Raw genomic sequence first — 25,329 nt, 5'->3', positions numbered from 1 at the left:
TGTCAGGGTGTGATTATTGATGGGGTGTGGGTATGTTGTCAGGGTGTGATTATTGATGGGGGATGTGTATGTTGTCAGGGTGTGATTATTGATGTGGGATAGGTATGTTGTCAGGGTGTGATTATTGATCAGCGATGGGTATGTTGTCAGGGTGTGATTATTGATGGGGGATGGGTATGTTGTCAGGGAGTGATTATTGCTGAGGAATGGGTATGTTTTCGGGGTGTGATTATTGATGGGGAAAGGGTATGTTGTCAGGGTCTGATTATTGATGGGGGATGGGTATGTTGCCTGGGTGTGATTATTGATGGGGGATTGGTATCTTGTCAGGGTGTGATTATTGATGGGGTGTGGGTATGTTGTCAGGGTGTTATTATTGATGGGGTGTGGGTATGTTGTCAGGGTGTGATTATTCATGGGGTTGTGTATGTTGTCAGGGTGTGATTATTGATGGGGGATGGGTATGTTGTCAGGGTGTGATTATTGATGGGGGATGTGTATGTTGTCAGGGTGTGATTATTGATGGGGGATGGGTATGTTGTCAGGGTGTGATTATTGATGGGGTGTGGGTATGTTGTCAGGGTGTGATTATTGATGGGGTGTGGGTATGTTGTCAGGGTGTGATTATCGATGGGGATGTGTGTGTTGTCAGGGTGTGATTATTGATGGGGGATGGGTATGTTGTCAGGGTGTGATTATTTATGGGGGATGGATATGTTGTCAGGGAGTGATTATTAAAATGGAATGGAGATGGTGTCAGTATGTGATTATCGTTCGGCGATGGGTATGCAGTCAGTGAGTGAATATTGATTGGGCGATGGACATGTCAGGGTGTCATTCTTGCTGGGGGATGTGTATGTTGTCAGGGTGTAATTATTGATGGGGGATGGGTATGTTGGCAGGGTGTGATTATTGATGGGAAGTGGGTATGTCGTCAGGGTGTGATTATTGATGGGGGATGGGTATGTTGTCAGGGTGTGATTATTGATGGGGTGTTGGTATGTTGTCAGGGTGTGATTATTGATGTGATGTGTAGGGTGTTATTATTGATGGTGTATGTTGTCAGGGTGTGATTATTATGGGGTTGGTATGTGTAGGGTGTGATTATTGATGTTGTCAGGGTGTGATTATTGTGGGTATGTTGTCAGGGTGTGATTATTGATGGGGAATGGGTATGTTGTCAGGGTGTGATTTTTGCTGGGGGATTGGTATGTTGTCAGGGTGTGATTATTGATGGGGTGTGGGTATGTTGTCAGGGTGTGATTATTGATGGGGATGTGTATGTTGTCAGGGTGTGATTATTGATGGGGGATGTGTATGTTGTCAGGGTGTGATTATTTATGGGGGATGGATATGTTGTCAGGGAGTGATTATTAAAGGGGAATGGAGATGGTGTCAGTATGTGATTATCGTTCGGCGATGGGTATGCAGTCAGTGAGTGAATATTGATTGGGCGATGGACATGTCAGGGTGTCATTCTTGCTGGGGGATGTGTATGTTGTCAGGGTGTAATTATTGATGGGGGATGGGTATGTTGGCAGAGTGTGATTATTGATCGGAAGTGGATATGTCGTCAGGGTGTGATTATTGATGGGGGATGTGTATGTTGTCAGCGTGTGATTATTGATGGGGGATTGGTATGTTGTCAGGGTGTGATTATTGATGGGGTGTGGGTATGTTGTCAGGGTGTTATTATTGATGGGGTGTGGGTATGTTGTCATGGTGTGATTATTCATGGGGTTGTGTATGTTGTCAGGGTGTGATTATTGATGGGGGATGGGTATGTTGCCAGAGTGTGATTATTGACGGGGGATAAGTATGTTTGTCAGCGTGTGATTATTAATGGGGGATGAGTATGTTGCCAGGGTGTGATTGTTGATGGGGGATGTGTATGTTGTCAGGGTGTGATTATTGATGGGGGATGGGTATGTTGTCAGGGTGTGATTATTGATGGGGAATGGGTATGTTGTCAGGGTGTGATTATTGATGGGGTGTGGGTATTTTGTCAGGGTGTGATTATTGATGGGGATGTGTATGTTGTCAGGGTGTGATTATTGATGGGGGATGGGTATGTTGTCAGGGTGTGATTATTGATGGGGGATGGGTATGTTGCCAGCGTGTGATTATTGATGGGGGATGTGTATGTTGTCAGGGTGTGATTCTTGCTGGGGAATGTGTATGTTGTCAGGGTGTAATTATTGATGGGGGTGGGTATGTTGGCAGGGTGTGATTATTGATGGGATGTGGGTATGTCTTCAGGGTGTGATTATTGATGGGGGATTGGTATGTTGTCAGGGTGTGATTATTGATGGGGTGTGGGTATGTTGTCAGGGTGTTATTATTGATGGGGTGTGGGTATGTTGTCAGGGTGTGATTATTCATGGGGTTGTGTATGTTGTCAGGGTGTGATTATTGATGGGGGATGGGTATGTTGTCAGGGTGTGATTATTGATGGGGGATAAGTATGTTTGTCAGGGTGTGATTATTGATGGGGGATGGGTATGTTGCCAGGGTGTGATTGTTGATGAGGGATGTGTACGTTGTCAGGGTGTGATTATTGATGGGGGATGGGTATGTTGTCAGGGTGTGATTATTGATGGGGAATGGGTATGTTGTCAGGGTGTGATTATTGATGGGGTGTGGGTATTTTGTCAGGGTGTGATTATTGATGGGGATGTGTATGTTGTCAGGGTGTGATTATTGATGGGGGATGGGTATGTTGTCAGGGTGTGATTATTGATGGGGGATGGGTATGTTGTCAGGGTGTGATTATTGATGGGGGATGTGTATGTTGTCAGGGTGTGATTATTGATGGGGAATGTGTATGTTGTCAGGGTGTGATTATTGATGGGGGATGGGTATGTTGTCAGGGTGTGATTATTGATGGGCTGTGGGTATGTTGTCAGGGTGTGATTATTGATGGGGGATGGGTATGTTGTCAGGGTGTGATTATTGATGGGGGATGGGTATGTTGTCAGGGTGTGATTATTGATGGGGGATGGGTATGTTGTCAGGGTGTGATTATTGATGGGGGATGGGTATGTTGTCAGGGTGTGATTATTGATGGGGAATGGGTATGTTGTCAGGGTGTGATTTTTGCTGGGGGATTGGTATGTTGTCAGGGTGTGATTATTGATGGGGTGTGGGTATGTTGTCAGGGTGTGATTATTAATGGGGATGTGTATGTTGTCAGGGTGTTATTATTGATGGGGGATGTGTATGTTGTCAGGGTGTGATTATTGATGAGGGATGTGTATGTTGTCAGGGTGTGATTATTGATGGGGGATGGGTATGTTGTCAGGGTGTGATTATTGATGGGGGATGGGTATGTTGTCAGGGTGTGATTATTGATGGGGGATGTGTATGTTGTCAGGGTGTGATTATTGATGGGGGATGGGTATGTTGTCAGGGTGTGATTATTGATGGGGGATGGGTATGTTGTCAGGGTGTGATTATTGATGGGGGATGGGTATGTTGTCAGGGTGTGATTATTGATGGGGGATGGGTATGTTGTCAGGGTGTGATTATTGATGGGGAATGGGTATGTTGTCAGGGTGTGATTATTGATGGGGTGTGGGTATGTTGTCAGGGTGTGATTATTGATGGGGATGTGTATGTTGTCAGGGTGTGATTATTGATGGGGGATGGGTATGTTGTCAGGGTGTGATTATTGATGGGGGATGTGTATGTTGTCAGGGTGTGATTATTGATGGGGGATGGGTATGTTGTCAGGGTGTGATTATTGATGGGGGATGGGTATGTTGCCAGCGTGTGATTATTGATGGGGGATGTGTATGTTGTCAGGGTGTGATTCTTGCTGGGGAATGTGTATGTTGTCAGGGTGTAATTATTGATGGGGGTGGGTATGTTGGCAGGGTGTGATTATTGATGGGATGTGGGTATGTCGTCAGGGTGTGATTATTGATGGGGGATGTGTATGTTGTCAGGGTGTGATTATTGATGGGGGATTGGTATGTTGTCAGGGTGTAATTATTGATGGGGTGTGGGTATGTTGTCAGGGTGTGATTATTGATGGGGTGTGGGTATGTTGTCAGGGTGTGATTATTGATGGGGATGTGTATGTTGTCAGGGTGTGATTATTGATGGGGGATGGGTATGTTGTCAGGGTGTGATTATTGATGGGGGATGGGTATGTTGTCAGGGTGTGATTATTGATGGGGGATGTGTATGTTGTCAGGGTGTGATTATTGATGGGGGATGGGTATGTTGTCAGGGTGTGATTATTGATGGGGGATTGGTATGTTGTCAGGGCGTAATTACTGATGTGTGTGGGTATGTTGTCAGGGTGTTATTAATGATTGGGTGTGGGTATGTTGTCAGGGTGTGATTATTGATGGGGTTGTGTATGTTGTCAGGGTGTGATTATTGATGGGGGATGGGTATGTTGTCAGGGTGTGATTATTGATGGGGAATGGGTATGTTGTCAGGGTGTGATTATTGATGGGGGATGGGTATGTTGTCAGGGTGTGATTATTGATGGGGGATGTGTATGTTGTCAGGGTGTGATTATTGATGGGGGATATGTATGTTGTCAGGGTCTGATTATTTATCAGCGATGGGTATGTTGTCAGGATAGATTATTGATAGGGGATAGGTATGTTGTAAGGGTGTGATTATTGATGGGTGATGGATACGTTGTCAGGGTGTGATTATTGATGGGGGATGTGTATGTTGTCAGGGTGTGATTATTGATGGGGGATGGGTATGTTGTCAGGGTGTGATTATTGATGGGGGATGGGTATGTTGTCAGGGTGTGATTATTGATGGGGGATGGGTATGTTGTCAGGGTGTGATTATTGATGGGGGATGTGTATGTTGTCAGGGTGTGATTATTGATGGGGGATGGGTATGTTGTCAGGGTGTGATTATTGATGGGGGATGGGTATGTTGTCAGGGTGTGATTATTGATGGGGGATGTGTATGTTGTCAGGGTGTGATTATTGATGGGGGATGTGTATGTTGTCAGGGTGTGATTATTGATGGGGGATGGGTATGTTGTCAGGGTGTGATTATTGATGGGGGATGTGTATGTTGTCAGGGTGTGATTATTGATGTGGGATGGGTATGTTGTCAGGGTGTGATTATTGATCGGCGATGGGTATGTTGTCAGGGTGTGATTATTGATGGGGAATGGGTATGTTGTCAGGGTGTGATTATTGATGGGGAATGTGTATGTTGTCAGGGTGTGATTATTGATGGGGGATGGGTATGTTGTCAGGGTGTGATTATTGATGGGGGATGGGTATGTTGTCAGGGTGTGATTATTGATGGGGGATTGGTATGTTGTCAGGGTGTGATTATTGATGGGGTGTGGGTATGTTGTCAGGGTGTGATTATTGATGGGGTGTGGGTATGTTGTCAGGGTGTGATTATTGATGGGGTGTGGGTATGTCGTCAGGGTGTGATTATTGATGGGGGATGGGTATGTTGTCAGGGTGTGATTATTGATGGGGGATGGGTATGTTGTCAGGGTGTGATTATTGATGGGGGATGGGTATGTTGTCAGGGTGTGATTATTGATGGGGTGTGGGTATGTTGTCAGGGTGTGATTATTGATGGGGTGTGGGTATGTTGTCAGGGTGTGATTATCGATGGGGATGTGTGTGTTGTCAGGGTGTGATTATTGATGGGGGATGGGTATGTTGTCAGGGTGTGATTATTTATGGGGGATGGATATGTTGTCAGGGAGTGATTATTAAAGGGGAATGGATGTGGTGTCAGTGTGTGATTATTGATCGGCGATGGGTATGTTGTCAGGGTCTGATTACTGATTGGGCGATGGACTTGTCAGGGTATGATTCTTGCTGGGGGATGTGTATGTTGTCAGGGTGTGATTATTGATGGGGGATGGGTATGTTGTCAGGGTGTGATTATTGATGGGAAGTGGGTATGTCGTCAGGGTGTGATTATTGATGGGGGATGTGTATGTTGTCAGGGTGTGATTATTGATGGGGGATTGGTATGTTGTCAGGGTGTGATTATTGATGGGGTGTGGGTATGTTGTCAGGGTGTGATTATTGATGGGGTGTGGGTATGTTGTCAGGGTGTGATTATTGATGGGGTTGTGTATGTTGTCAGGGTGTGATTATTGATGGGGGATGGGTATGTTGTCAGGGTGTGATTATTGATGGGGGATGGGTATGTTGTCCAATGTGATTATTAATGGGTGATGGGTATGCTGTCAGGGTGTGACGATTGATGAGGTATGGGTAGGTTGTCAGGGTGTGATTATTAATGGGGAATTGGTATGGTCTCAGTGCGTGATTATCAATCGGCGATGGGTATGCTGTCAGGGTGTGATTTTTGATTGGCGATGGGTATGTTGTCAGGGTGTGATAATTGGTGGGGGATGTGTATGTTGTCAGGGTGTGATTATTGATGGGGGATGGGTATGTTGTCAGGGTGTGATTATTGATGGGAAGTGGGTATGTCGTCAGGGTGTGATTATTGATGGGGGATGTGTATGTTGTCAGGGTGTGATTTTTGCTGGGGGATTGGTATGTTGTCAGGGTGTGATTATTGATGGGGTGTGGGTATGTTGTCAGGGTGTGATTATTGATGGGGTGTGGGTATGTTGTCAGGGTGTGATTATTGATGGGGGTTGTGTATGTTGTCAGGGTGTGATTATTGATGGGGGATGGGTATGTTGTCAGGGTGTGATTATTGATGGGGGATGGGTATGTTGTCAGGGTGTGATTATTGATGGGGGATGGGTATGTTGTCAGGGTGTGATTATTGATGGGGGATGTGTATGTTGTCAGGGTGTGATTATTGATGGGGGATGGGTATGTTGTCAGGGTGTGATTATTGATGGGGAATGGGTATGTTGTCAGGGTGTGATTATTGATGGGGTGTGGGTATGTTGTCAGGGTGTGATTATTGATGGGGGATGTGTATGTTGTCAGGGTGTGATTATTGATGGGGGATGGGTATGTTGTCAGGGTGTGATTATTGATGGGGGATGGGTATGTTGTCAGGGTGTGATTATTGATGGGGGATGTGTATGTTGTCAGGGTGTGATTATTGATGGGGAATGTGTATGTTGTCAGGGTGTGATTATTGATGGGGGATGGGTATGTTGTCAGGGTGTGATTATTGATGGGATGTGGGTATGTTGTCAGGGTGTGATTATTGATGGGGGATTGGTATGTTGTCAGGGTGTGATTATTGATGGGGTGTGGGTATGTTGTCAGGGTGTGATTATTGATGGGGTGTGGGTATGTTGTCAGGGTGTGATTATTGATGGGGGATGTATATGTTGTCAGGGTGTGATTATTGATGGGGGCTGTGTATGTTGTGAGGGTGTGATTATTGATGGGGTTGGATATATTGTCAGGGTGTGATTATTGATGGGGGATGTATATGTTGTCAGGGTGTGATTATTGATGGGGGATGTGTATGTTGTCAGGGTGTGATTATTGATGGGGGATGGGTATGTTGTCAGGGTGTGATTATTGATGGGGGATGTGTATGTTGTCAGGATGTGATTATTGATGGGGGAATGGGTGTGTTTTCAGGGTGTGATTATTGATGGGTATGGGTATGTTGTCAGGGTGTGATTATTGTTGGGGGATGGGTATGTTGTCAGGGTGTGATTATTGATGGGGGATTGGTATGTTGTCCAATGTGATTATGATGGGGCTTGGGTATGTTGTCAGGTTTTCCAAGCCCTCGTTTGCCCCAGTTTCTCACTTTTCTGCAAGAGGACAGATAGCCTGAGGAATGTGCACTGCAGAGATCATGACCTGAAATTTGCTGTTGAATGTTGTTGAATTTTTTACATCTAAACCGCAGATGGAATGAAACCAATTATATGCACTGCATGGTTCTGATAGATAATGTGTTCTTTTATTTGATAAGTCAGTCAATTTGTGAGTGCTTTCCTGAATGCGGGGTTGGTGGCTATGCACCTCCTTCTTCTTTGGTCATGCGCTCTTTTTCTGGCCTCAGCAGTGCTCAACCCAGTCCATTGCCTCACATTATCATATCAAGTGGTTCGCTGCCTGCCTCTTTCCCTCTTTCCTTCTATCGTCTCTTCCAACAACAATTTCTGCAGTCCGCCACCTCTTACCAAGTGCCCGGCTTATTCCAGCTTCCTTTTCTGCACATTCCTCAGCAACTCCTTTTCTCTTCTCGCTCTCTTCAACACTTCCATATTACTGACCTTCATCACCCATCTAGTTTTCTGCATTCTCCTTAAACACCAAATTTTAAATGCCTCCAGTCGTCGTTGCGCTTCCTTGCATAAGGTCCATGATTTGACTCCATACAACAGACTGCTCCAGACGTACCATTTCCAAATTCTGCAACGCAGCCCAAAGTCTAACCTCTTGCCACACAGCACGTCATTCAGGCCCCAGAACGTTGATCTTGCAATCTCAATTCTTCGTCTACTTTCTGTATCACATTTCCCATCCTCTGTGACCATCTGTCCCAAGTACACAAACTTCTTGACTTGCTCTATACGTACACCGTTAATTTTGATACTGATTTTGGGGACTTCTTTCTTCTGTGATACTACCATCATCGTTGTCTTTGCAGCATTTATTTTCATTCCAAATCGTTCACCTTCAGCATCTATTTTATCCACAATTCTGAGTAACTCGTCCTCAGTCTCGGCTAATAACACTGAATCATCTGCATACCTCAAGTTATTCACCGTCACTCCACCAATTTGGACACCAACTTCATCATTCAACACCCTGAAGATTACCTATGAGTTTAGTGGAAGATTTTCTGCAGTGGTACAAAATAGGTTTAAAGGACTGAGAGTAGAAGACGTGGAGCAGACACCAGATAACATGTGGTCAAACATGAAGGACTGTATGCAAATGGAAGCAGAAGAATATCTCCCCAAAAGAAGATATGTAGCTAAACAAGCCTGGATGACGGATGACATTCTGAAGCTCATGAAAGAGAGAAGGAAGCACAAGAAGGACACATCTTAAGTACAAGGAATCGGACCAACAAATAAGAGCAGAATGTGCAAAAGCTAAAGAACAATGGTTTATCAAATGGTGTGAAAAGATAGAGACCATGGACATGTTGCATCATCCAAGGGACATGCACGGGGAGATTGCAGAGATGATCAACAGGAACAAGAAACAATCAAGGACTGGCATTATTCAAGACAAGGACGGGAACATACTCTTTGAGAATGACAAAGTGGAAAGTAGATGGATGGAATACATTAGGGAATTGTACTACGATGCTAGAAATGATCAAGTGAGTGAGAACATGAAAGGACCGGAAATTTTGGTAGCAGAAGTAAGAGCAGCCATTGGAAAGTTAAAAACTGGTAAAGCTTGTGGTGTAGATGGTATTGCAGTCGAAATGTTGAAACGCCTTGGCGACTCGGAGGTTGAGAAGATCATGAGGCTTTGCAATACAATCTACTCAACAGGAAAGTGGCCCACAGATTTTGTGGTGTCAGAGTTTGTCATGATCCCAAAGAAAAGTAAGAGCACGAAATGCTCAGACATTAGAACTATAAGTCTTATAAGTCATGCCTCCAAGATCTTGTTATTAATACTTCTGAGCAGAATAAAAAGGAGAGTTCTTAATGAAATTAATGAGTGCCAGAGTGGATTTATACTGGGTAAGGGTACCCATGAAGGGATTCTCAATTTGTGAATGATTGTGGAACAAGGTCTAGAAAAAAAAAGACATTTACATGTGCTTCCTGGATTTCGAAGAAGCTTTTGACCGAGTCAATCATGAACAGCTGGTCAATTACCTGAGCTCATTGGGGCTGGATGGGAAAGATGTTTGACTGATTGTGAGTCTGTACTGGCATCAGAAGGCAGTAATAAGAACTAGTGGTGGGAATTCACCAGAAGTTGAGATCCAAAAAGGGGTTCGCCAGGGCTGCATTATCTCCCCTTTATTTAATAAGTGCGATAACTTTAAAAACTGTCCAATGTGCTGGGACCTTCTTATTAATCTATGTATTGTTCCTTGCCTACACATTGACACAACTCATAAATTTGAAATGTCTATAAATCATTCATAAATAGAAACATGAATAGTTCTTCTAATGTACTAAGATGAGAAAACCTGCAGATCCTGGATATCCAAGCAATACACACAACCTGCTAGAGGAACACAGCAGGCCAGACAACATCTACAGAAAAGAATGAAAAAAATCACTGTTTCGTGCCAAGACCCTTCATCAGGACCGGAAACACAGATGAGAAGTTAGAGCAAGAAGGTCGGGGGAGGAGAGGAAGTAGAAGGCTGCAGGTGATGGGTGAAACTGGGAGAGGCGGAAGGGTAAAGTAAAGAGCTGGGAAGCTGGTAGGTGAAAGAGATGAAGGGTTGAAGCAGAGGGAACCTGACTGGAGAGGGTAGAAGACCATGGAAGAAAGGGAAGGGGGAGAGCACCAGAGGAAGGTGATGGGCAGGTAAGAAGATTAGGTGAGCAGGAACTGGGAATGGGAATGGTTAAGGGGAGGGTGGCAATTACCAGTAGTTCAAGAAATCAGTGTTCATACTATCAAGTTGAAGGGTACCCAGACAGAATATAAAGTGTTGCTTCTCCAACCTGAGTGTGGCTTCATCGCAGCGGTAGAGGAGGCCATGGACGGACATGTCGGAATGAAATGGGATGTAGAATTGAAATAGGTGGCCATTCCCATTTCTTGAACTTCCCGTAATTGCCCCCCATTCACCATTGCCATTCCCATTTACCTCTCTCACCTTATCTCCATACCTGTCCATCACCTCCCTTTGGTGCTCCTTCTCCTTCCCTTTTCCTCCATGGTCTTCATTCTTCTTCTATCACATTCCCCCGTCTCTAGCCCTTTACATTTTTCACCTATTATCTGCCCAGTTCTTTCCTTCACACTGCCCCCTCTCGTGGTCTCACCTATCACCTACGATCTTGTACGTCTTCCTCCCTTCCCCCCCATCTTCTTGATCTGACTTCTTGTCCTTTTTTCCAGTCCTGAAGAAGGGTCTCAGCTTGAAACATCGACTGTTTACTCTTTTCCAAAGATGTTGCCTGACTTGCTGAGTTCCTCCAGCATTTTGTGTGTGTTGCTATTATAATGTACTTACTGCTTGTAATGAATATATTTTTAACTGTACTATAGAGTGACAAATAGTCTTTTTATACATAGGAATAACAACTATAAACCAGAGCATAAACAGATTCATTCTTAGGACTTAATAACAGTGTCACCTGAAGGGTAACATATTGTGTTTCGGCAAACTAAATGCTGGTAGAATTCAACAGATCAGGGAGCATCTGTGGAGGGAAATGAACAGTTAACATAATGGGTCAAGAGTTTTCAAATCAACCTGAAATATTGTCTATTTTCCTCTGCAAGTGCAGTCTGAACTAATGAGTTCATCACCTTTTTATTTGTTTGCTCCGTCTTCCAGCATCTACAGAGCTTAGTGTCAACATCCTGTGCTTGACTTGCAGGTGGTCAGATTTCTGCTCCAACCAAGCCACAGCCAATAAAGGGGCATTGTGCAGAAGGACAAGAAGTGGTACTAATGATGATTGGTTGACTTCTCTGGTAGATGATTGTGCAGTGTAGTTGAGCAGAGCCACAATAACTGGAGACAGCACGAAGAGAAAGTGGATGGCAAACTGGGGCTGCAGTTACTGTATATAGATATTGTACATCTTGTAAACCGTGAAGACAATTAGACTCTGTAATGCTGCATCCTTCACCTTCCCTCCCAATCAACTTATGCTGATGCTTTTAACGTTAAGAAATTACTTCAAAATCTGTTCTTCATACTCCCAGTAAACAATCAGTACTGCTAGCCACCCTACACATCAGAACAAGAAGCTCTGTAATAAGCCATATCTTAGTTAAACAATAAAACTTCCATGACTATATGATCTGGTATTATCCTGAAGCAGTTTGTGAGATCTTCCATAAATTGTCAGCAACAATTCCTTCATTTTGTCAGTGACTGCTCTTTAAATAATAACTAATTAATGTTGTAGGGGATTCTCAGGTTAAGGTATCTACTATGTTATGGAAGGCTTCTTCTTCGCAACAGGCATCAGTGATATACAGGAGGACACCATCCTGGCTGAGACTGGGCCTTTATGTTTCTTGGCTTTCAGATTCCCTTGGTTTAGTGACAGTAGAGCTTAAATTCGAAATATCAAATGACTTGTAAAAAGTGTATTGCTGATCACTGAGTGAAGGGGCTGATTAGCTCGACCAGACCTTGGCTGACCAGATCACTTTCTAGCAGTTATTATTAAAATGAAAAGAAAGTGTGACGCTTGGACCAGAGGAAAATAAATCATCATAGAGTTTTATTTTTGCTGCTTAGCCTGAATTTTTTGCGACAACAACTAGGAAAGAATTACATTGTTCCATAATAATGGAATCAAGAATGATAATAATTAAAGGTGTTTGTTGGTGGCTCAGTGGTACAAATGTGGCTTGCAATGCTGGTAAACCAGTGAATGAGGAGGATTAGAATCTATCTATTACACACTTTGTGTTAGATATCTGACCATGAGTGCTTAATGCATAACTTTGTAGTGCTGTAAATGTAGCCACTTCTGAAATTTGCATATATGATACAAGACACAGTCAGGGCAACATCGTGGCTGCAGTACGAGCAACTGAGAATGAACGTGTGTCTGCACCTGCCAGTCAAAGTCCTGATTCATTCCACTTCAAAGGACAACAGGATTTCCTCTTTTTCTTTAAGTTATTTTATTCTCCCTGATAAATCTAGCTGTAATTGTTAAAATGTGCAACATTGCTCTATTTCATTCAGTTGCCTCTACACTTGTAAATATGCTTGATATGCTGTAGAACATATAAATATTAAACTCAGAGAATCTCTGAGAAGAAGTAAACTCAAACACTGATATATTTCAGCCATCATGCATATGCAACTTTAGGAGTGGATGGAATGACAGCAATTACATTGAAAGCAACATACCTTATGGATCAGAACTATAAGCCAATGTGTTGGTCTTCTGCACTATGATAATGTGGAAATATCAAGTTCAGCCTGCTTAATTTAAAGTTTCAGAATGGGAGACATACTTTGACATGGTCAGGGCAGGATTTTCAACCCAAATTTTCCTTATAATCCAGACCATGGAAACTGGTAAAAGACTTCGGGAAAGATGCATCTTAATTGTTTTGGCAACTCTTAGCCCCATTGTTGGACTAAGATGGTAACATTACTATAAAGGAATCATTATGGACCTCACTGAGGCCTCCTGATTCCACTCTAGGCAACAGCAAATGGATGACATTTTCAAGAACAGCCAGTTTAGCTCTGATCAACTCTGACTTGAAGTTATAAAAAAAATACATATTTGAACACATCCTAAACTTTCCACTGCAGTATCAACCTTACATGTACATTTAAAAGTCTGTGCAGTCTGCCAGCAATTGTATCAAATCTCAGCAGCGGCCAGGATGGAAAACAGTATCTTCATAAAACATCAGTTTTCACTGAACTTATGACAATGATAAATACCAACTAATTGCCTTTCATCATTAAAATTAAGAGCCATAGTTTTCTACCTTGTGCATAAATTCTCATTATAACTAGCACAAGCTGCAACATTCTACACTTTATAAATAGTTCACAGGCATCATCCATAAAACTGTCATAACCATAAAAATCTGAAGCTACTACAATCAAACATGATTCAATGTACTTTCCAGAATTGAGATTGTATCTTACAGTTCCAAACAATATTCAGGAAGATCCCATTTGGTAAGCCTCTGATACGTTGGATAAATACTGACATGTCACCTATAAAACTATTTATAAATCTTTTTCCACATTCAGGAATGGATGCTTGAATGTTGCCTTGTTTGGAGTCTATTTTGCAGTCCAAGCCTCATTTCAAGAACTACAATTGACCAGAAGTTCTTTGGCATATAGCTCAGCCCACATCTCAGTCTCAGCAGCAGAACTTCCTACAATAATCAGAGCAAAGACATTACGATCAAACTGGTGTGAGACTGCAAATGATTCTTTCATCTTTCCCATGCATATATACCGTACACAAATCAATAGGCTAGCTGCCTTATCCATTTAAGGGGGGGGGGGGAAATCAGTTAACAAGCAATATTTTACTTCAGTTTAGCTTACTGTTAATTGGCAACACAACTTAACACAGTAGAGGAAAATTGAAAGATCGAAAACACAAACAGAAAATGTTGGATTTGTCAGTTCAGCCAACATCCGTGAAAGGAGAAGAGTTAACATTTCAGGTCAAAGACCCTTCTTCAAAATGAAGAAAGTGAGGGAAGATACTTTAGTTCTAAGTTACTAGAGTGTGGGAGAGCAATAGATAGGGAAAAAGGAATATGCCAAAAAAGGTGAGGCAAGGCTTGCCATGGTGATATGCTGTTTGATTTGTGTTAGGCTGGTAACCAACACTGACATTTGTACTAGTTCATAGCATAATCAGTATAATTAAACACTGAATTAGAGTTGAACATGTTAAGTGTGCCCTGGTTCTTATATAATAGGGTGGAAAACGATTGTTTGTTGGGAGGCTGTAATGAAATATTGCAGACATAGAAATCTTGCTGCAATTATTGAAAGGACATTGCTCTATGTCATTTCTTTCACTATGTTTTTTACAGTGTGGCCAGACAGCTCAAAGGACTGGCCTTGAGTTGAGTTGGAAAGCTTAAAGTGAGAATCCTACGTCAGGGACAATGGGGACAGTTCCCGATAAGCAGGGCCCATTTCAGGCCGGTGGGGGTATGGGGAGGGGGAGGATAGAACCAAGTTGAAAATCAGGAGGGAGGAGAGCCCAGCTCTCTGAGGGTTGGGAGAAGACTTCTCCCACAAGCAGTGCTGTGGAAAGCCCCAACCCCTGCGTAGTTTAGTTGTCACATTCCCCAAGCTCCAGGAAAGCTGCCGGGGGTTACATCGATGCCATAGTCAAAATCTAAGGGAAGGGGTCTCTCCACCCAAGACCACTCAGAATGGCTCATATACTTCCACAAATCTACCTTTGCTATAGCACTCTCATAGACATACAGAGCGCAGAAACTGAAAGAATAAACATAGGTGGAGTCATTCAGAAGGGGTTGCAATTGAATTTCTCCTTCGTCAAAGACAAGCAGGATAATCAGTGCACGGAGTAAGATGACAATTACTAGATAACTCAACCCTTTTGGCTCTGTACCTGTACCTTTATCTGACTTGTATATTCATTAAATCTTGATTACATTAGCAGGCTGTATGCCTTCCACAGCTCTTAGCTCTTTCACAATTATTTTTAAAACTAGATGTAATGAATGCCTCTTAAAGGAGTTTGCCCAGCAGTTACGTAATGGCAACAACTGTAACTCCTTAATTCCCTCTCCTTCTTCTCTGGACTCTGTGTCATGCTGCATATTTGATCATAGATTCTTGTAAAACCTAATCAAATAATAATTTACTGAAGCAACACACACAAAATGCTGAAGGAACTCAGCAGGTCAGGAAGCAACAATGGAAATGAATAAACAGTTAACATTTTGGGCCGAGACCCTTCTTCAGGACTGGAAGGGAGGGGGAAATGCTGGAATAAAAATGTGGGGGGAGGAAGGAAAAGATAATGTTTGGAAGGTGATAGATGAAGCCAGGTGGGTAGGAAAGGTAAAGGGCTGGAGAGGAAGGAATCTGATAAGAGAGGAGTCTGAACCAGGGGAAAGGCAAATTTTTTTTACCAGAAGGAGAAATCGATATTCATAAAAATCAGGTTGGTGGCTACCCAAATGGAATACGTATAAGGTGTTGCATGGGGAAACATGCCTTCCTCTCCAGCCTTTCTCCTTTCCCACCCACCTGGCTTCACACATCACATTCTGGCTGTCCTCCTTCCTCTTCCCCCCCCCCACACCTTTTTTATTCTGGCATCTTCCCCTTTCCTTTCCAACCTGCTGAGTTACCTCAGCATTTTGTGCTCTGCTTTGGGTTTCCAGCATCTGCAGAATTTCTTGTGTTAATAATTTACTGAGCTTCTGCCTTCCTAACCATGCCTTGATCCCTGCTTGAAGGCGAATAGCAGTGTTATTTCCAATAAATCTCTGCCAACCAGAATTAACTTACGTGCTTGAGGTACTGTGAGGTGATATCTTTAAGCCTTAGCACCTATAGAATAGAATCAGAAAACCAGTTTAGTCATTGTTCAATAATATACCGCTTCCTTGGACACAGCGAGAACACAGTACTGCAACAAATGAGAAAATGCTTAATATTGATTATTCCTTTTAAGCACAAGTTGAAGTGTAATTCCACACCAATAATATGTCTGCTAGGTGCATATAATTCACCAAACAGGTTAGTCAAGGAAGGACTTAACTACCCCAAGCTACTTTTCCATTTGTATATCACCATAACATTTAAAATTGAGTTACCTTTTTTACATGTGAGCCCTCAGGTATTGCAAGAAATGTGATAATGATCAAATCATCTGTTTCAGACATAAATATTGACCTGAAGAGTGTGGAGAAAGTCGTCAGAATGAATCTTTTACATCTAATGTGAGGACCAGAGTAGATCTTGAAGATGGCACCAGTCACTTGTCACAATCCCTCGGTACTGCATTGGAATGAGAGCCTGGATCTTGTGTTCATGACCCTGTAGTGTTGCTGTTTAACTTGTGTTGAGATTTTCATAATATTGACTAATGGTTAGTCATGGGTTATTCATTCTCATAAAGATGACTTGAATACTTATTCAATGTGGTATATATTAAGATGCAAGAAAGAGGCAGAGGACCACAGGAGCTGAGATGTCCGCAGCCAAAGTGAGAGGGCAGGTACACCCCAGTGACTTCCTTTAGTCAAGTGGCCCATTGTCTGGGGAAACCAGAGAGAGAATTACCATGTGAGACCAGGTGTGTATAAAGATAAGAAGATGGGAATCTTCAAGAAATATTTAAGTTAAAAGTTGTTTTATTGGTTTTATGATTCTTGAAAATTACATATAATTCAATTTACATAGTAGTTAATGGACATCATTGTATATGATAGATCCGGGGTTTATAACAGATGTTTAGCCATATGTAATATATTGTGCTCTTGGTTATTTCCAACTGAAGTAACTTTTTATCAATTTGTACAGTCCAGTTCAATCACATAGGCCTTTTGGAAATAGCTGGTCTATTATTGAAGGCAGTAGAATCAAAATATTTTCTTTTGTCTTCAGTTAATCTCTGGGCTTTTGAAATAAACAATTTTTATTGTTTAAAGAATGTTTTGATATGTTATGGCCTTCTGGATGTGTGGTTAACTGTAAAATGGACTTTTAGCCAAGTTACTTGTTTACTTTTTTGCTATTCTATTCATATTAAACACCAAGCCTAAGACTTTCAACATCCTTGGGTGAAAAATAAAATGAAGCACAACAGCATCTTGGTGCTTTAACAGATTAAGCTGTTCAAATTTGCTTATACATCTGCTGCCTTTCCTCACCCGTGACAGCACATGACCAGTTAGTATACAAACTGCAGTAAAATCCACGTTGTTGAACAGTATGGCAAACTGTTTTGCAGCCTTGTAATTATGCATTGCTGATCCAGCAGAAGTGGAGAAATGCCAGGCCATTTTTTTTCTCTGGAACAAATTAGTTTATACTGCCTTTGTACACAATGTTGCTCCACTAAAAGACTAGGCCTATGTTTTATTTATTGGAACAAACTGGGAGTAAAAGTACTATTAATCTGTGATATTTCAATGGTTTGTTTATACAGTCCATCATAATTAATGCCTGACAAAACCAAAGTAATTTATTATAAATTTCAAAGAAGGCCATTAATACATTAATTGGATACTGTAAAATGCACCTAGTATGTAGGTGAGTGGTAAAATCTGAGAGGGGTGGGCGTGGGGGAGAGTTTGCTGGGAATCCGGAGAGTGTAAAATGGAATTACTCTCATATTAGTGTGGGTGGGTGTTTGATGATAGGTTCAACATAAGGAGTGGATAGATATTTCCACAGTCTATAACCAGCCTATAGTTTATTCTCAGTTGACTAACCCTGTAAAAGCAGTGGAAACTGTTTTGTCTCTTATCGATAAGACTTCTGTCCCCAACAAATCACATAAATTTTAGTTGTCACATTTTTGGGTGATGCTGAAGTACAGGAATACATAATGTTCTTAACTTATCCCAGAGGTTCCATCAGCTCTGACGTTTACCCCTTATGTCAATGGAGTTAAGCAACCAAAATCAGCGCCTTAGGATCATCAAGAGAACATAGCAATAAAGGCCATTCATTCCACCATGCTGATATCATCCCTTTCAAAGAGCTTTCCCATTTATTTTCTTATGCTACTTCCTGCATTTTTTGTCAGGTTTGTATCTAATCCCTTTTGAAAGTTGTTCTTGAGTCATCTGCTTTCATTCTTCCAAGCAAGATGTTATGGATCATAACAAATTTCTTCAAAACAGATTTCTATTCCCATCCCTGAGCTCCTGACAATGCTCTGAAATCTGCATTCACTTTCTCACCAATGCAAGCACGTTCCCCTGATCTTGCACTTTCAAAACACTTCATAATACTGAACTCTGGGTTAAATAGCCTCTCAGTCTTTTCCAATCTAAGGAGAACAAAACCAGTTTCTCCAGTTGCTCCTCACAATATAATTTTTATAATTAAGTAAAAATATTAGAACCAGCATTTGTTTATTTTCTTGGACTCTTCATTATAATGTGGACTAGTGCAGTACCCTGGAAATTCCCAGCTCTCTGAACTACCCTTCATTACAGTAAAAAAAAATTGGCCACACTTTGAGAATATTGAAACTAGTTGCACATTCTGGGAGGTATTCATCTTTCTAGTTAAACCACTTTCAGTAAAGATTTTCAATACTCTTTAACCCCATGAATGCCTTTATTTTCTTCTTTTTCTAATTATTTGAACTCCTTTGTCTAAATCACCTTTAAAGAGCAAGATTTATCTGCTTTAAAATGTTTGTTCCTGCTTCATCTGAACTACCTCAGATGGGAGTCAGACAAAGTCCTTCTTGACATGATTCAGCAACAACATAGTTCATTTACCCATTGTACTTTCCTCACAGCCATAGCTCAATATAGTTATTTAATGGTGGAAATAAGATCTAAAGGTTATGACCTACGACCTTCATGGTAAAATGAAGAGTGTGTCATTCTTGCAGGAATAAACCACGTATAAATTAAAGCATCCTCTATGCAGAACATCAACTTTATGTACAATGCATCCTCTCAAGAATTTTTTATCATATCAGTCCTGTCAGTTGTCCAAAGATGGGGGTGAATGTAGGTCACTAATTCACCTCAGAGTCGTCACTATGATGCCATTGATAACAGGAGCTTCTACAGTCAGGGAGGGTTCTCCAGAAAAATCAAGCCTTCACTCAGTTTATGATGATTTCTTTTTCCTTCTCCTTCCTCCCCCCCACCCCCACCCAACCCCAAGTCTGAGACAACAATGTCAAAAAACATCCTATAGCATTTTCCAGCATTGCGCTCAAACAGATTTAACATTAAGAACTGATATCACACCAAAGCCTTTAACTCTATTCAGGCTGCACCAAGTCCCGGTCTATTGAAACAGCCATACGCACCATTGGCATTGGGGTGACTGGAGTATTCCTGGACCAGAAATAAGGAGGAGTGATACTGTAAGGAGTTATTGGACGTTGAGGACAAGGACTTGGCCTGGACCAGGGGTTGCAACTTCTTTGTGTTATTTGTTGCAGTTCTGCTCCAATCTGCAAAACAAACCATAACATTTTAAATAATTCATTACGTACTGGGGCTCAATTATCCAGAAAAAAACACTTCTTTTCTACTTACCATATGTTCATTTGGGTATTTCTGATCGTGAGTGTTACTGTTAGACAAGCTGCCTGAGTGTGCATTCCTCCCCATTGTTGTTTTTGTCGAGGTGACACATTACAAGTGGTGAATTGCTGTTTCTTGTTTTATACTCAAAGGTCAAACTGCTCAAACGACTCTTTAAGCTTCAAGGTCAGCTCATGATCCTGACTTTTGCATATTTGAACTAAGGACAGGAATGCTGTGAAACCCCAGGTGCTGATTTTGATTTCTTCGAGCAGAAGCCTCTGTAATTTTTGGGACCTGACCTAATGTAAGTTTGCCATGGAAACTGAAGGATTCCAAAATGAAAGATCTTGGTAACATTAACAGTTTCATAGTTCCAACAGTCGAGATTGGACAGAAGCAACCAGCAACTAGGCATATTCCTAATGTGAACTTCAGATGAACTTAGTCCTGAGAACCTGCTTAAAAGAGCTTATGAACTGAAACAGGCAGGGGCTTTGCACACTTGGGGTTAACCTGTATAATTGTTACAACTCCAGACCCACTTTGAGGCCTGTACTAATCCAAAACATTTAGAAAGGGAAAAAAGGTAGCTCTCAATGCTCATTAACCATTTGTAGATCTGCAATCTTCTCTTCTTCTGTAGGCTTTCATCACATTTTTAAAACTCTATTATAGACAACCCTTTAAGATTAGGAAGCAGACAGCTGACATGAGTGGTGTCAGAAGCACGACCACTGTACACAGGAAATAATTGAAATTTTGCTCAATTCTTTTTCTAAGACTAACTTCTATTAGTTAAATCATTAGTTATTAGTTCCACAAAGGTAGGAATTAGTTTAGTGATTAATGGCACTGTTAGTACTGCTTAGCCATAAAATTCTTGGCACTAATCCAAGTGTGAAGGGTGCTTATCATGAGCTCCAGAAGTTCTTTTTGTTTACAATGGAATTAGTTGCACTAGTTACTTTCGAGGCACAATGTTTTCTTCACAGTGACTGCAAAGTTCTCCTGGTGATTTGTAGTGGCTTCGTAGAATTACATAAGAAGCAAATACTTTCTGGAAGAGCTCAGATTGAGATTTGGCCACGTGTTAAGATTTTGGTTTCACAGCTGACTTTATAAACTTATGACCTGCCTTAAGTTGAGCTTTGTCTATGATCCTAAAGATCTTAAATTCTATATTTTTCATAAATTAGTTTGAAATCTATGACAATACACCCCTGAAAAAGGTCTGTTACAAACCAGAAGCTAAAAGTGAAAGGGATAGACTTTGAATGATTATATCCAGGGACAGATACAGTCCCCTAAGTGGGGTAGGTGCATCCTAGTTTTATTTATTTATTGAGATACAGTGTGTAGCAGGCCTTCCGGCCCTTCGAACTGCACTGCCTAGTAATCCACCAATTTAATCGGAGCCTAATGGGATAATTTATGATGACCAATTAATGCACCAACCGGTACGTCTTTAGACTTGGAGGAAACCAGAGCACCCGGAGGAAACTCATGCGGTCATGGGGAGAAGGTACAAACTCCTTACAGGCAGTGGTGGGAATTGAACCTGAGTTGCTGGTACCTTAAAGCATTGAGCTGTCCCGTAGTTGTTAATATGCCCATACCCCAAGAATGTGATTCAAGCTGCTTCCTTACCTGAATTCTCAGCCAACCTCAGCTTGCCGCAGCACAGATACCTCCTCCACTGTTTCTGAACATTTTCTTTGGCCAAGCAGTGAAAGATGAAGATAAAAGTTCCTGCAGAAATATAAAACACATGGTTGTCAGCCTACTGATCTAGAGGTTTCCGGTGGTTCAGCACTTTATTTGCCAAGTGAAGAGATTCCTGCTGTAGAGATTTCACCTCAAGAACTCAAGCTAACAGACCAGTGCAGTACCAAGGGAAGGCTGCATGTCTGATATCGCCAGGTAAGACATAAATGGAGGACTAGTCTGCTCTCTTATGTTAAAACCAGGTGACAATCTTTCAAAGAGAGAAGTTATTTCTGTTGATCTGCCTCATATTTATCACTCCGTCTGCATTTCAAAAACAAACAATTTTGTTATTCATGGAGTATTCCTGTGGATATATTAATTGTTGCAATGCATACACAAAGCCACATGAAAATGGAAGTAGGAGTAAGCCAGCTGTCCCATCAAGCTTGCCCTGCCTATATCTGCCCCAGGGTCTCATTTTCTCTTCAGAGTCACTTTCCCATAGCCCTCAATTCACCACATTTCCAAACACGCAGTTATTTCCTCTTTATATCCCTCCAATAATCCAACCCCTACAACACACAGAATAGAGAACTCCAGAGGTTCATCACCCTCTAGGAGAAAACATTTCTAAAACCTCCAAATATTTTAGCTTATGTCCCCTCATTCCAGGTACTTCCATGAGTGGAAACATCTCCACATCTACCCTATCACATCCCCTTAGGATCTTATACGCTTCAATAAGATCACCCCTCATTCTTCTAAACTCCAAAGAACAGAGATCATACTTTTAAAGCTGTTAATGATGGGGCCACCCTCTCATCCTCAGAATGAGTTCTTCTAGACTATTGCTATTACATACATCGTTAAATAAGGAAACCAAAACTTCATAAAGCCCCAGTGAGGCCTCACTTGGAGTATTGCGAGCAGGCTTGGGTCCTTATCTTAGAAAGGATGTGCTGAAACTGCAGAGGGTTCAAAGGAGGTTCACAAAAGTTATTCCAGGATTGAAGAGCTTATCATATGAAGAGCATGTGATAGCTATGGGCCCGTATTCTCTAGAATTCAGAAGAATAAGGGGTGATCTTACTGAAACCTATCGAATGCTGAAAAGCCTTGATATGCATGTGGAGCGGATGTTTCCTATGGTGGGAAAGTCTAAGACCAGAGGACACAGCCTCAGGATAGAGGGGTATCCTTTTAGAATGGAAATGAAGAGGAATTCCTTTAACCAGTGGGTGGTGAATCTGTTTAATTCTTTGCCACAGACAGCTGTGTAGGCCAAGTCTTTATCTATATTTAAGGCAGAAGTTGACAGGTTCTTGATTGGTCAAGGCATGATGGGATACAGGGAGAAGGCAGGAGACTGGGGCTGAGGGGAGAATTGGATCAGCAATGATGAAATAGTGGACGAGACTCGATGGACCAGATGGCCTAATTCTGATCCTATATGTTACGGTCTTAAGGTCTTAAAACTGTACATAGTACTCTAGTTGTGGTCTCATTAACACCCTTTACAATTATAACAATAATTCTTTTTTTCCTCTCTTTAACCTACAGTAATAAAGGCCAATAAACCTCTTGCCTTTTTAAATTTCTTACTGCAATCTGGTTGCTATCACTATATTTCATGCACAAGAACACTCTGGTCTATCCTCCACTCCTTAGTGCAATGACTGTACTTTTAAAATGCTGCATTTGCCATAATGTGTGCTGCACTATTCGAAAAAGGCTGAGAAAAATACTATATAAATACAAGTTCTTTTCTTTTTAAGGTGGCAACTAATTGGTCTACATATTACCTGCCCCTTCTCAGTCCAACCATGAGTATCCCCAGTCTCAACCCAAAGGCATACAGAATCCCACTTAATCTGTGGAGCTACAAATAGAACTGAAAACTGTGATAAAGTTCAGCAATTACTTTAAGTTTTGCTGATAAGACAGCTTGAGGATGGAGATGGACTTGCAGGGAGACTATAAGTATAAAGAAGACCACGTAACAGTTACAATGAGAGAATGGTTTAGTACGCACTGCAGTAAACAATATTCAAAATGCAACACACACACAAAATGCTGGAGGAACTCGGCAAGTCAGGCAGCATCTATGGAGGGGAATAAAGGATCAACATTTTTCTGAGACTCTTCATCAAGACTGGGGAGGAAAGTGGCCGGACGGGGACAAGTACCACATGGTAAGTGAGAGGTGAGGGAAGGTTGAATAAAGTAAGAAGATGGGAGGGGAGAGATGGATGAGGTAAAGGGCTAAAGAAGAAGAAATCTAATGGGAGAGAACAGGGGACCATGGATTAAAGGGAGGGAAGAGGGGAAACAGAAGGAGAAGGTAAGGAAAAGAGAAGAGGTGAGAGGGTGACCAGAATGGAGAATGGAAAAAAAAAGAGAAGGGGGAAAGTGGGAATAATTACTGCAAGTTGGAGAAATTGAGGGTTGTGCTATCAGACTGGAGGCTATCCAGGCAGAATGTAACATGTTGCTAATTCAAACGGAGTTTGGCCTCATCATAGCAAATGACAGCCATGTCAGAATGGGAATGGGAAGTCAAACTGAAATAGGCAAGCTCCAGGAGGTCCTACCTTTTGCAGTGGACAGAGCCATCTCCAAATCTGTATCGGGTCTCACTGAGGTAGAGGAGGCTGCGTCAGGAGCACCATACATAATAGATGACCCCGGCAGACTTGCTGCACCTGGAAGGACTGTTTGGGGCCCTGAATGGTGGTGAGGGAGGAGATATTGGGGCAGATGTAGCATTTGCCATGCTTGCAGAGATTAGTGCCAGGAGGGAAATCAGTGGGGAGGGACAAGTGAAAAAAGGAGCTATACAGAGAGAGATCCCTTTGGGAAGCAGAGGGGTGCGGGAATGGAAAGATGTGCTTAGTGGTAGAATTGATTTGGAGTTGGCAGACTTTGAATAGAACGATATTCTGGATACAGAGGCTCATAAGTATGAGGGCAGATATGCGAGAAATGAAGGAGTTGCAGATGAGGACTGCATCAGTGGCGGTGGAAGGGAAATCCCATTTTAGGAAAAAAAAGAGAACATCTCAGATATTCCAGAATGTAAGCTTCATCCTGAGAACAGATACAACAAAGATGGAGGAAATGAGAGAAGAGTATTCTTACAAGTGACAGGGTGAGAAGAGGAATAGTCACGATAATTATGAGAGTCAGTAGGTTTGTAAAAGATGTCAGTAGATAGATTGTTTCAAGAGATGGAGACAGATTGATAAAGGGGAGAGAGGTGTCAGAAGTGGATAAGTAAATTTAAGAGCAGGGTGGAGACACAGTTGATGAAATTTATGGGCTCAGCATGGGTGCAGGGTGCAGCAGCAATGCAGTCACCAATATAGTGCTGGAAAAGTTGGGGAGCATTATCAGTGTAGGCTTGGAACATGGACCATTCCACATAGCTGACAAAAGGGCAGGCACAGCCTGGGCCCATACAATTGCCGATTGCTGCACTTCTTGTTTGAAATGCAGTGTATTGATTTATGAGCAAAGAAACCGCGCCTTTAAGTGTGACTCTACCGAAAAGCAAGATACTTAGGAGCAAAACACACAAAATGCTGGAGGAACTCAGCAGGTCAGGCAGCATTTGTGGAAGGGAATAAACAGTTGTCGCTTCAGGACTGACTAAGAACCTTGGCCAAAAGCATCAACTGTGTAGTCCACTCCATTGATACTTCCTGACCTGCTGAGTTTCTCCAGCAGTTTGCATGTGTTGCTCAAGATTTGAGGCATCTGCAGAATCTCTTGTGTCTAAAATACTGAGAGGGCTGGAATTAATGGAGCCATTCAATATTAT

General features: G+C 42.0%; 1 protein-coding gene across 1 annotated transcript in view; it reads right to left on the bottom strand.

Moving 5' to 3' along the window:
* Window positions 1-12,321: 12,321 nt before the first annotated feature.
* LOC134348721 (adhesion G-protein coupled receptor G2-like) overlaps window positions 12,322-25,329 on the bottom strand; it is a 189,144-nt gene continuing 176,136 nt past the window's right edge. Inside the window, exons 54-57 of the mRNA XM_063052526.1 lie at window positions 21,450-21,551; window positions 19,580-19,726; window positions 16,081-16,122; window positions 12,322-13,946 (exon numbers count right to left, since the gene is read on the bottom strand). Coding sequence (XP_062908596.1) covers window positions 16,109-16,122; window positions 19,580-19,726; window positions 21,450-21,551 — 263 coding nt within the window. The 3' untranslated portion in view covers window positions 12,322-13,946; window positions 16,081-16,108. The remainder of the gene's footprint in view (window positions 13,947-16,080; window positions 16,123-19,579; window positions 19,727-21,449; window positions 21,552-25,329) is intronic.

The sequence above is a fragment of the Mobula hypostoma genome, chromosome 6, assembly GCF_963921235.1.
Source record: "Mobula hypostoma chromosome 6, sMobHyp1.1, whole genome shotgun sequence".
In the NCBI taxonomy this organism is placed as follows: domain Eukaryota; kingdom Metazoa; phylum Chordata; class Chondrichthyes; order Myliobatiformes; family Myliobatidae; genus Mobula; species Mobula hypostoma.
Note: the sequence above shows the minus strand (reverse complement) of the source record. Positions and strands in the feature narration are given on the sequence as shown.